At 41.8% G+C, this 13,344-nt stretch overlaps 2 protein-coding genes across 4 annotated transcripts in view; one reads left to right on the top strand and one right to left on the bottom strand.

Annotated features, from left to right (window-relative positions):
• INTS8 (integrator complex subunit 8) overlaps nucleotides 1–3,282 on the top strand; it is a 27,860-nt gene extending 24,578 nt beyond the window's left edge. For 2 of the 3 annotated variants that reach the window (XM_035124513.2, XM_035124514.2), the window contains exon 28: nucleotides 100–3,282. In XM_035124513.2, the coding sequence (XP_034980404.1) occupies nucleotides 100–216 (117 nt within the window). In that variant the 3' untranslated portion in view covers nucleotides 217–3,282. The remainder of the gene's footprint in view (nucleotides 1–99) is intronic. The other variant, XM_035124515.2, reaches the window with a different exon arrangement.
• Nucleotides 1,154–13,344, bottom strand: CCNE2 (cyclin E2). The gene is made up of 11 exons (XM_035124516.2): nucleotides 13,273–13,344; nucleotides 13,011–13,113; nucleotides 11,676–11,726; nucleotides 11,002–11,153; nucleotides 8,373–8,508; nucleotides 7,659–7,805; nucleotides 5,751–5,846; nucleotides 4,806–4,940; nucleotides 3,276–3,387; nucleotides 2,029–2,183; nucleotides 1,154–1,252 (listed from the first exon to the last, which is right to left on the bottom strand). The coding sequence occupies exons 1-11, from the start codon at nucleotides 13,284–13,286 to the stop codon at nucleotides 1,154–1,156; spliced, it is 1,200 nt and encodes a 399-aa protein (XP_034980407.1). The 5' UTR covers nucleotides 13,287–13,344.

Here is a 13,344-nt window from a genome sequence, read left to right as displayed (position 1 = left end):
GCCATTATGTAAACAATATGCATTGCATATAAAACATTGAGATTATTCTCCGAACTTGCTTATTGCCAGTACTTATTTGATGCTTGTTTCAATACTCAGATTAAAGCTATTGGGCAGACTGAGCTGAATTCCAGTAATCCAGAAGAAGTGCTACAGCTCGCTGCTCAAAGACGGAAAAAGAAGTTTCTTCAAGCAATGGCAAAGCTTTACTTTTAGAGCACCATTTCTAACAGAGTGAGATAAAGATGGCAGCTGCAAGTTACTTCCAACACTTTATTTAACGCATAAGACTTTTTTTTTTACAAATTTATAAACATACTGTGTGGCATTTTCCTATTTAGAAAACTTAAAAATTCTTCCTTTGTTTTTACAAGAGTATACAGAAGCAAGTTAGCTTTTGTAATTCATTTTGAGCAAGAACACAAGCTGGCATAAAGAGGGACAGTAAACTACCTTGGACAAGCATGACTCTCCCTTGTACTTAAGCTGTTGCAGAACAGTCTTAACTTCACCTGCTTGTTTTTCACCCTTGCTTTCTGGCAGCTTTTCTTGTATAAAAGGAAAGATAGCACCTCATGAGGAAAGAGGTAGTATGTGACATTTATTCACGGTAAAGCAGGTGTTGTTCCAGTTACATGCTGGTTGCTTAAGTTGCCTGCTGATTTTAGAAGTAGTTTCAGTGTTTAACTGCAGCCTCTTCTCACCCCCACTTTCCTATGTCAATGCTTAAAACCAGTTTCACCTTATCTCATATCTATACTACACAAGTATAGAAGCAAGATTGATCTCCCAGTAACAATTACACTGCTATGCAGGCTTCTAAAATCTGACTAATGCTGTTGAGTGTAGAAGTTGACTGTACAATGTGCTTTCAACAGCAGTCAGCAGAATATATCTTAAGTTCATACATAGCTAATCAAAAAACTCAGTTACCTGAGGCCATTCAACAGGTTAAAATTCGTAGTTCATTATGAATTTAACTGTTCAGCAGTCAGTCTGTTCTTTACTGGGCTGCAAAGTCAGGAAACTTGCATGTGAGCTTCCTTTTGATAATCTTCCCAGCCACTTGTCAAGTGTAAAAAGTCCAGGATGCATTTTCCAACAGTCTTACAATATTGTTCAGGTTGGCACACACTCCTGTCGTGTAAGGATTTCATTTTTCAGAACTCTTGGGCGGGGTAATAATTCCTCCTGTAGACACTGGTGATAGCTGGCCTGGTGCTGCAACAGCTACTTCGTAGTTGACTTCATCCTATTCAATTAATATTTAAATTAATGCACTGAAATGGTAAACCAAGCAATTTCTGCTTTGCTATTCCCCTATGGTTCAGAGCAAATTCCTTCATGAGTGAGTTTCTGGTCATCTGTATTCCTACACATAGTCCCCCTTTCCTTGCAAAGGAACTGGTACAGCTGGGGTGCCCTCACCTCAAGGTCTGCATCTTTCATGCAAATGGCATTTACTTGACACGCAAGAATTTCCTTCCTTTTTCTCTATGCCCTTAAACAACCCTAATGACTGGCCAAAATAGCCCTGTTGGATCAAGCCAGTAGCCCACCTAGTCTGAGTTGGGGGCACATTGGTTCTGTTTACAATACGTCTTTCTACCGATAAAAGACCAACTGTACTACTGCTCCAACACAGCTTATTTCTTATTGTGTTCATGTATTTAAAACTAGCTGCATCTTCAAATTTCAGTGATCTTTATAGATTAGTTTTACTTTCTAATGCAACTATATTAACTGCCAAAAATGTACATCACTGTCTTTATAGCCCTAGTCAGTACGGATAATGGTCAGAGGTTTGTCCTGAACAATCTCAAGTGGAGAAGGAAGCAGCTGGATCTGGCCCAGAACTCACTAGCTCCTGACCTTGAACCAATTTCTTTAAACATCTCTGTAGTGCTATACATATATATGTCTTGCCAGCCCAAATAACTTGTTACACTGGAAGTGGGCAAGATACATGGCATCACTTTAACACTCAGAGGTACAACATGAAACTCAAGAGCGGGAGAAACAACTCACCAGCATGTCCAAGTAGTTTGTGTGGGTTTGTATATTATGCCTGTCTTCTGCTGCAATTTTCTTAAAATTCTTTAGTTTCACTGGTGATTTTTTTGCAACCTTAAGAAATGGTTTTATCCACTCTACACATTCTGCAATACTGTCCCACTCCAAGCCTAATAATAAAAGAGAAATTTTGAGTCCCGGTCTTCATAATGCGTATTCACTGCTCTACAACATACAAGAGTTACACACTTGCTATTTTACATAAACAGTTGACAGAATCCTTACAGAATGTAAATAAAATTACATGATTACAAATAAAAGCTTGTAAGTATTTATATGGCACTCTGCATATATTATTAAGCCAATAATACTAGAACAAATCTGTTGGAACAGTGGCTTGTTACAGGCCAACTACTGAGTTCATGGCAGAGACAAGATTTTCAGCCTCGTTTCAGATACAAATAGCCATAGCCCAGAGAAGCTAGATGAGCATAAGTGCAAGATATTCCCAAATATTATTTCCAAGATACTGTAGCGGCTAGTGTGTTGACAAGAGGATCTAGCAATTCTTATTCCTATTGCAAAGGGAGAAAGTACAGGTAGTACACAACATGTCCAAGGATAACTCACAATAGACTCAGCTAGTGACAACTGCAGATAAAACTCCCTCTTGTTTCTCAATCTTATCATGCTTGGAGTAATCACAGTTTGCACATGGAGAAGAGAGAAGTGGAACAGAACAGGATGAAGAGACTTGTATAAAAGACAGGAAAAATCCCATTGTTTGGGTAGGCAATTTTTAAATATGCCCAGGGATAAAGTGAGAGGTAACCCTAGAATTCAAAATTTAATGTAGCACGTTTAAGCTAAAAAAGGGGTCAGATGCGAGAAAGCTCAAAGGGCAGCAGAAAATTATGAGAAAGCATGAGCTAAGGGCAGAGGTGGAAGGGAGGAAACAGAGGAAAATTAGCCTATTGAGAGTTACACAGACAAGTTGTGAGCAGGCTCCACAACTAACTCTCCAGAGAGTGAGAACTACCCCTTCCAATCCTGAGCCAACAGCCCCCTCAACCACAATTTTGGGTAACACACCAGTGATACAATATTGTTGAGGAGCCCTGCTTGTACTTTATTTCTAAAATAAAAAGGTCTCCAGCACCTTAACTGCCAGTTTGCATGCCCACATATTTATTACAGCCTCAGACATCTTACAATAGCCAGGACATGAAAACCTGAGTAACAAAAAAGATGTTCCATCCTACCTGAGACTCTTGTAACTACATGTATTGAGGTATAGTGACAGAGTGCAGCCGCCGCCAATATTCTATACTGGAAATCCAAAGAATTGACATCTAGAATACATAGATCTAAGAGCTGCAAGGAAGGAAAACCCACATTTATTAGTATAAATACTTGGTTATAACCAATTTTATATTGGTATATTAGATAGCTAATCTAATAGCTAATCACTACAAGCTGAAATAACTCACTGAATCAGAGTTGGAAGGGATGTGGAAGGTCATCTAATCCAATCCCCTGCAATTCAGGAATCTCAACTAAAGCATCCATGATGGATGGCTGCTTGTCCATTGCTTGGATTATGAGGGTGCAAGATTACAAATAATGCCTGTCGGTTGCTTAGAGTTTAGGAATAGCACCAGTTTCACTAAGCTTATGTTACTTCAGCTGATACACTGAAGTTTCTCATAACACTTAGACTACTGCGCCTGAGTAGAATTATCCACAGGATGAATCAAAAATATTTTAACATCTGGATTTTATTAAATTAACTAAATTAAGATCAAATGCATTTAGAAAACATTTGCAAGCTACAGTCTCACATAATCTTCTTGAGTCCTCGAGGGCAACACTGCACTGATGCTAGCTCATCACATTTTATTTTTTTTAAAACATACTTTTTATTAATTTTACAAACTACAAAAAAAAAAACGGTACATACATAAACACCTTTTCCACCTCCTTCCTACCCACCCACATGGATCCTCCCCTGCCACAGAAGTATCCCATGTAGGTGAACAGTCAGAGATGATCCATTTTATGCTTGGATTTCTGTCCTCCTCCCCCTCCCCTGACCCCAAAGCCCCCCCTGCCACCAGGGAGCTCCAGCAAACCAGGGCAGTACGCAGGAGGACATCCATCCAACCATCTATTGTCATACCTAGCTCATCACATTTTAGAGTCCAAACCACTTGTCTTATGTATCCACTTGCCAAGAGCTCAGTGTGCTGCACAAAAGGTTTTTCATCTTATTATGTGTTTGCAACCAAGCACTGCTTTGAGAAACATATTAAATCATCCAGAGACCAGGTGAACTGGGTCCCTCCATATATCCTGAAGCCTGGGCGGTGTGTGTGTGTGTGTGTGTGTGTGTTATATCATACAGGCTTTATGAGCAATGAAACAAGCATGCTCTCTTATTCTGCATTTTACTGTATTACAATACAATATATAAGAAAAGCTAGAATTAAAATACAATTAAAAACAATACAGCATCCAGCACCATTGCTACAACAGGCAAAAAATCATTTAAGTGGTCTGCAAAGACCCTCCACAATTTTCAAGTTGTCTGCGGGAGACCACCACTGGAGACAGTTGTATGATCAAGCACTCAAGTAATTTCCAGCACACAATTCTTGTCCTGTACCTCAAATCTTCCTGGTGTTCAAACATGAACCCTGCAAGTTGCCTATCTGAGCTGAAATCTTGCATCTATATATCTGAATTGATCCTTTGATGCGCTTATGCACCAATGTGCTGGAATAGGAACTTACCTGTGCTATTTCAATAAACTTTTCCTGAGAATACTGAGGTAGCAGCACCTTTGGGACATCTTTCAGAGCATCCACTTGGAGGTAAAGGTTCAGCCAAGAGATGATTGTTACTGGGCACAGCTCCCACTTTAGAGCCTACATGTGTGTGAACATCATAACAAAGGCTTTAGAGCATGATAATTACATCTACAAATTTAGCAAGTAAACTTTTATTCACACAGCCCAAAACCCTGCACAAGTTCTCACACAGCAGTGTGCAGATCTGAATCAGATCTGTATCACTGACACACCAGGGAGAACTTTTCTCTATTTTTTCCTTCTCCCCAACATGCTCAGCATTCTTCGTGTAGAATGAAGCAGAATTCAAGTTGTGAGCCCTCCCCTCATGCCATCCTATGATACAGAAATCCACTCGGTCTCTTCATCTACTGCTCTGCAAGACTAAACCCTTGCAGAATGCTCTAAATCAGGAATGGAGAGCCCGTGTTGCCCTCTAGATGTTGCTGGATTCCAACTCCCATCAACACATCTGGAGGGCCACAGATTCCCCATTACTGCCTGAACTCTTCCCAGCCCCGAGGTCAAGAAATATCTTTTGTAAAATACAAAGCTTAAAATGGATCCACTCTTTTCAGAGTGTATCCAAGCAGCTTTCACAGCACACATCAGTCAGATTCCAGATTTAGGAGACATTGCTAATAAATAAACATGATCTGCTCTGCCTAAGAAGCCAACAGAGTAGGAGGAGGCAATATGATGCCCCCCCCAGATGTTTTGGACTTCAATTTCCATCAGCAGCAGCCAGCATGGCCAATGGTCAGAGTAATAGGAATTGCACTTAAAACATCTGGAAGGCACCATGTTAGCTACCCATCCAATCGAGTAATTCCTAGGATGCAGACTCTTAAATATGTGCTGAAATGGTCAGCATCTTCATTTTATTACCTTTAATATAATGAGCTCCATTCTTATAATATCATCTTCACTACAAGCACCATCAGTAACATAGGCAAATTCCTGTAGTTTGGGAGCATAAATCTCCTTAAAGGAAAAAGAAAAAGACAGAATGTTAGAACAGACCTCATCAAATCCATCAGGGCTTACAACCCTATTCTGCAGACCACAGCTATTTCAATTTTACAAATTATATTCAGATGCTTTTAGGCTCCTGTTCTCACCCATGGGAGAGCAGTCAATAGCATGCCAACTTACAGGCTCAGCTGCAAATCCTCGCTTCCATGTAGGAGTGGGCAAGCAGTTGAAAAAGCAAAGAGCCAAGCACTCACTGAGATAGATCCTCAGCCACTACAGTTATGCACTGATCCCCACACATGGAAAAGAAACTTCACACAAGTGGCACTACTGTGCAAAGTCTCATATCATGAGCCCACTAGCAACGCCATGAAATCCTAAGGCCAATTGCACAGGACAGTCTAAAAGCTTCTTCATTGAACCACTGTCTCTTGCTCAGGTCTGACTTGCAAAGCACCACTGTCACAAAGCAGGAGTCAGAGGTGAAATTTGAAGCCAGACCATTAGACTCAAGTCCTTTACCGTGTCCCCAACCTAAGCTGTGCTTGAAATCTTTAAGGATCTCATCAGTTGCCAGCTTAATTGAAAGATATGAAGATGTACAGGCCCAGCCCATAGAGTGCATTAAAAGATGTTGAAGTTTACAAACAAAACATGTTGCATTATTCAAATGATGTCATAATAATAATAAATAATTTATTATTTATACCCCGCCCATCTGGCTGGGTTTCCCCAGCCACTCTGGGCGGCTTCCAACAGAAATATTAAAATACAATAATTTATTAAACATTAAAAGCTTCCCAAAACATGTTGAGATGTTTGGCCTGCTAGGCATACGTATCGGTGCTCTTCTTTTAGCAAGTCTTAGCAAAAGCCAGTGTGGTAGTGGTTGGAGTGTCTGACTAGAATTGGGAGCAAAAAGGACCCGACAGTTAAGTCCAGTCACGAACGACTCTGGGGTTGCGACGCTCATCTCGCTTTACTGGCCGAGGGAGCCGTTTATCCGCAGGCCGTTTTTCTGGGTCATGTGGCCAGCATGACTAAGCTGCTTCTGGTGAAACCAGAGCAGCACACGGAAACGGCGTTTACCTTCCTGCTGGAGCGGTACCTATTCATCTACTTGCACTTTGACGTGCTTTCAAACTGCTAGGTTGGCAGGAGCTGGGACCGAACAATGGGAGCTCACCCCGTCATGGGGATTCGAACCGCCAACCTTCCGATCAGCAAGCCCTAGGCTCAGTGGTTTAGACCACAGCGCCACCCGCGTCCCTTGGGAGTACCCGGGTTCAAACCCGCATTCAGTTCACTGCGGGAGCTTATACCAATCATCACCTCTCAGCTTAGCAGGGTTGTTGTGGAAATAAAATGGGAAAAATGATGCAGGTCATCTTGAGGTTCTTGGTGAAAAGGCAAGTTGTAAAGCAGACAGGATACAAAATAAAGTGTTTGGTCTCAGCTAAGTATTAGGAAACTTCCAGCCTTCAGTTACTGAGGGATGCATTTCCCCGTGATCAGAATCCTAGTAAGAACTCTGAGGGTTAAGAACACAGGCAGCTATTTGCTAATGGCATTTAGGGCTATCATTTGTGAGCACACACACACACTTCCAAGAGCTGCTATATCAGTGTGCAAACTGTGCAACTCAGACCTTCCATTTTCCTCAGTAATATGCCAAGCTACTTTAATCAAAAGAAAAAGACCCAATTCTTCCTCAGCTGCTATACTGGGATGGGCCTTTGTCTGTAAAGGATATGCAGCACAAATATGGGTTTAAAATGCTATATTGTCAACGGTAGAATGGTTTCACTGAAAGCTACTTACCTCAAGCTTGGAAGCAATGAACAGGGCTGTAATTCCTATGAGCTGAAGCATGGTTTTGTTTAAATTCTTTTGAGTCAGCATGAATCTGTCAAAAAAGTCTTGTGCCAAGTAGAAAGTTTCCCGATGGAGCGTGTATACTTCACATACCTGTTACAGAATAAGCTTTGCTTAATCACGGTCACTACACTACAAACAGCAAGACAAAACATTTTTAAAAAAGTTGTAACTCAGCAGGGGATATATTTATGCCTATGTTTTTGTTGTGCCTATATATCAGGGTCAGCAACCTAAGGCCCATGGGCCAGAAGTGGCCCGCAGAGGTTGTTTGACCAGCCCATAAGCCGCCCCCCAACTGAGCTACCCGCTTGTGTGCTGCGCTAAAGCTATGCAGCGTGGAGGCTTGCTTTCGCGGCGCCGAAAATTGTGTCTGCGCACGTGCAGACGCCGGAAATCACGGGCACGTGCACACACAATCCAGCCCACGGAGGAATCTGTGGGACCGATCTGGCCCAGGCAAGATAAACCTTGCTGACCCCTGCTATATATTGATATGCTGACTATCCTTGTGAGCTGCTTTCAGCACGATTTGGAAAAGCAGAATATAAACAAGCTTAATACTTAAAAGGGGGGGGAGAGGAAGCACTCTGGGTCAGTCTTGCTACTTCTCAGGACTGTTCTTTATACACAAATTACATTTATAAGTTCAATACTCACCTCCAGAAGCCAGTCCAATAGGATTGATCTCATGTGCGGCTGCAAGTTGGAGTGTAGAGATGTGAAATGCTTACAGTGAGAATATTTGTTCTCCTTTTTGAGAATGTTGAACCAGACATCTTTAGAATTTCCCCAGCTAAAATGAAAGACATGCATTTTAAATTCCAGATTATTTTTAAAAAGTCATAAAATGTGTGGTCTCAGCAAAAATTGGACCAGTGGGATGAAGCCAAATGTTTGGATTTAACGCATTCAATGTATTATTTCTAGTCTCCAAACTCTAATGATCTTAGTAAAAAAATTCCTTCCAGCAGCACCTTAGAGACCAACTAAGTTTGTCATTGGTATGAGCTTTCGTGTGCATGCACACTTCTTCAGATACGAAAGCTAATACCAATGGCAAACTTAGTTGGTCTCTAAGGTGCTGCTGGAAGGAATTTTTTTATTTTGTTTCAACTACGTCAGACCAACATGGCTACCTACCTGTAACTAGATCTAATGACCTTAGTTTTCCAAAGGGGTTCTACTCAAAGCTTGTTTGGATTTCATGAAACATAGCTGCCAAGTAAGTTTTTTAAAAAAATAAAAATGAGGTAGAACAGATAAAGAAAAGTCCATTTGCCTTCCGACTACATATGATGTATGTGGCTATATCTGACTTTTCAGACTTCAAAGGAGCTGAAGAGGTGGGAGAACATTTCTTTATAGCATTTTAGCACCTTTCAGCTGAAAGGTCTCACAGCATGGCTACTTCCTAGTCCCAGCAAGATAAGAGATTGAGGTAGTATTTATGGGGTGAGGCTTCAATCCTTCACCCCTGCACCATTTCTATGATTTAATTATGCCAATGACAAGCATAATAAATGCTCTTCCTTCAGCTGCTAAGGTTTGTAAATCCAATCAAGGATGGTCAATGTTGCATGCCTTCAAGGGCAAAAACTGAAAAGAGGTACAGTGGAACCTCGGTTTACGCCTATCTCCGTTTATGAACGCCTCCGTTTACGAACGCTGCGGACCCGGAAGTGTTTACATCCGGGTCCCGCGGTGCTCGGATGTGCAGAAGCAATCTGTGCAGAAGCACTCTATCAGCGCTTTGCATACGCGCAGAAGCGTGCTTTCGGCAAACAAACGCCTCGGTGGAACGGATTGCGTTCGCAAAATGAGGTACTACTGTAGATATTACTCAGTAATCAAGTCACTGATCTTTTAAGTGGCTATAGAGACTTGTCAGAAGACATTAAGTTTTCAACAATTGTTTCAAATTATTGTCATTCTGTCATTAAGCAAAACACTTCAACAAGTTTTCCATCAGGTAAGTTGAGAGATGATTTTTCTGACTGACAACAATGAAGAACTATATTAGGACTACAAGGTTGGCAACTGGGCAGTTTCAGAACAATGGAACTTACAATATTTCTGGTCGATTTCACTTAAGCAGGGCGGGGAGAGAGAAAAGACATGGCAACCAACACATACTGTATTTTTCCGTCTATATGACGAGGGTTTTTAATTTAAAAATGAGCTTTAAAATTAGCCCTCGTCTTATACATGGGTAGTGCAGAGGGGGTTGTGCGATTGGTCACAGCCATGAGCAGGAGATACACAGCAGCGATAGTGTGGGTGATTGGTAGCTGTGAGAAGGGCTGTTGGCGATTGGCTGCTGCTGCTGCGACAATAGGGCGGCCATTTGGCAGCTGCGTGTCTTCGGCAATGCGTGCGATTGTCAGCGGCAGGTGAGCGATTTCCGGCAATCCCCACCACCAAAAAAAGTTCAACAACTCTGGGCAATCCTATCCATCTTCTTAATTTGGAGTCCCCAAAATTAGATGTCTTATACATGGGGGCGTCTTATAGACGGAAAAATATGGTAGAAATACGGCTTCTCTTTACTGTGTGCATGAATGCGTTTTTCCCAATCTCACCACCTTCTTGTAGTCCAGTCTCCCCCAATTTAATGCTCTTCAGATGTTTCAGACTACAATTCCCATGAGTCCCCCCCATTATTGATTAAATTTGTATACCACCCTTCATTTGAAGATCACAGGGTGGTTCACAACGTAAAAATATGAGAACAGAAAATACGTAATAGAACAAAAACAAATCAATAACCCTCTTCCCCCAAACCCATTTCAAAGGTCATAAAATATTCACAGCATGGTTATCAACGCTTTTCACCTGGTGTTTCCATTCCTGTGTTGCCACCTTCAGGGACTCTCATGGAGGGGGGGCACAAAGAAGGACCTCATATGATAATCACAGAGTCCTGGTATGTTTATATGGGGAGAGGTGGTCTATATGGGGAGGTAGTATATCCAAGTTGGAGGGCCAGATTTATATGCAATTTCCATCAAACACAGATGACAAATTGGAATATAATTTGTCCATCAAAATTTCACAGCTCACATAATGCCCTTGGATAGGCAAAGCATTCAGAACAAGGACTAAAACAAGACCAGATATTAGCGGTTTTATTCATTGTGTTTTCTATATGCCACTAGCTCCAGGTCAAAGACTACCCACCAATACAAATTGGTGAACAACATAAGAAATGGGTTTTGCACTACATTCACTATGCTAACATATCAAAGTATAGCAGCATCACAATTGCTTTTGGTTATAGGTAACTCACCTTAGTTCCGGTAAAGGTGATGGATTTATGAAGAGGTTTCTGAACCTGTATTTTTTGAATCTGGAAAAATCAGTGGTTGTTGCTTCTTTGTGAGGAGTTTCTATTATAATACAAGGGGAGATGCCGCCTGATATTGTAGATGGCCAACAACTCTACAAATGAGATATTAAGAGCTAGCATGAGAAAAATACATACAACACCAAGCAAGATAGTTTATGAGTAGCAGAATTTGTCCCAGCCTTTTGAAACCTTTTCACTGTCACATAGAATAGATCATCAACCAGCTAATGTTTACTAGGCCTTGTGAATCAAATCCCAAAGCATTTTATCCAAACCCTTGCAGCAGTAAGACATTAGGTGGGATATCGGGAAGGGACATAATTAACACTATACATTCCTGGAAGTTGAAAGTTAAGTTTTTCAGTGGTGAAATATTCATTGAACACAAATTGCAGCAGCCAACACAACAAAATGAATACAAATCACACTATGCAGTGTGTGCATTAATTCTCCCTTATGTATTTAGTTAAAAAGAAAGAAGTTGCTTTCCCTGACAAAAAGTGAAGAACTTCCTGCTCACAATGGGCACCATGTTAACAGTCTAAACTCTCATACATACTGAAGAATGGAGACCAACTTAGTTAAAAATCAATTGTTATGCAGGTCATTCTTACCTTAATTTCATACTGATGTCTCATGTTGATCTCTTCTGTTTTCGTGGGGTCCTTTGGAAAACAGACACAGATGCACCTTGATTAAGAGCAAAGCAGCAACCAAGTGAAGCCAAATTCTCCTGGTACATCAAGGGCTCCCTCCATTTCAAATCCCTCCCTCAAAAATAGGAGCATTAAAGCAGTCAGTGCACAACTATTCATTTTTGAAGGTCATTTATTGGCAACATATGCACAACCACCGATCACAGCTACAGTGGTACCTTGGTTTGCGACCGCAATCTGTTCCACGGAGCCGGCTGCTCCCCGAATTGGGTCGCTCCCTGAAGGCACGCTTCTGCGCGCGCTGCACAGAAAGCTTCTGCACATCCGAGCGCCACGGAACCCGGATGTAAACACTTCCGGGTCCGCGGTGGTCGGAAACCGAAGCGGTCGCAAACGGAGGTTTGACTGTATTAAACAGTGATCATTCAAACACTTGCCCTAACCAAAAAAAAGGGATAACGGAGGAAACATTATGCAAGTAACATAATGCTCTTAATAGCATCCAACATCATACAAAAAATAACAGCCATAGTGGTCTTGCTGCTCAGATCCTTCACAGATTATGCCAGAATTCTTAAAAAGTGATATGCAAAGTGAGCCAGCACGAGGTTTAAAATCTTCCCTGACAAACTGCTGCTTAGCGTCAGCCACCAACCACCACCCCTCCCCTTGACTTGGCAGTGTGGCAGGCAGCAACAGAGCTGTGATCTGTGGCAGGTGCCTGCAAACCACCGAAACAATGAGCTGCTTTGGTTATAGTGGAAAATATAAAATGTTGGGGAAGCTCCACACAAACCAAAATTGGGATGGGGTGAGGGAAGAAGCAGACCAAGGAATTTGAGACGTCAACATCAGCAGGCTCTTGGCAACCACCTGAGTGCCAGGTGCCGAGGTCAGCCTTGTTTACAAATATTGGGGGGGGGGCTCACCTAACAAATCCCATCTACAGAAGGCCTGCTCAAAGGCTTCCACAATGGGGCTTCCCTCTCCACCCCTCATGTACTGTACGTCCCTGAAATTGGTTCTGGAGTGGGTGGGAGAACCCCTAGAACAGTGTGCCACTGTCCCATCTGGCAAGTTGATATGCTTGCACAGACGGAACATTTGTAATAGTGTGATGCTGAATTCCACCCATTATCTCTACATTTCAGATGTGATGACGCCAAGGGAAAGGTGGTTTTACCAATATCAATGTTGTGAATTCTTGTCTCAGCTTGAACAAGGCAATCCCGCTCATATTCTTAACCACTATTCTACATCTGGCTCCAGGAGACTGCTTAAATTCCTACTGACCTGCATTGCTTTCCTTTTTCTGTTCTGAAGAGACTCTGGCACCTGCAGTTCTTGAGGAGACGTATCCTGGCAGGGCTGGTGCAGCTTGGCTTGTAAACGACTGCTGTGGAAGTGTAAATACATTTTCCCATCAAGACAGCAGTGGAGAGCATTGCTACACATACACTGTGGCCCCTTAAAGACTAACCATTTTTACGATGGCATATATTTATGGGCTTCAGTCTGACTGTATACAGTTAGCATATTATAAAAGTGATGTTACCTGCGCCTTGACATCTTATTAGGATTCCAGATAGTTGCCTGCAAATGAGAGAACACTATAGGTTAACCCAAA

This window comes from Zootoca vivipara, chromosome 8 (assembly GCF_963506605.1).
Source record: "Zootoca vivipara chromosome 8, rZooViv1.1, whole genome shotgun sequence".
NCBI lineage: Eukaryota > Metazoa > Chordata > Lepidosauria > Squamata > Lacertidae > Zootoca > Zootoca vivipara.
This window is presented reverse-complemented; position numbering and strand designations above follow the sequence as displayed.

Coding starts and splice junctions, on each gene's coding strand:
- CCNE2 (XM_035124516.2), bottom strand. Junction 7,806..8,372: donor TATTGGACTGGCTTCTGGAG/GTGAGTATTGAA, acceptor ATTCTGTAACAG/GTATGTGAAGTATACACGCT. Junction 5,847..7,658: donor TCATTGCTTCCAAGCTTGAG/GTAAGTAGCTTT, acceptor TTTTCCTTTAAG/GAGATTTATGCTCCCAAACT.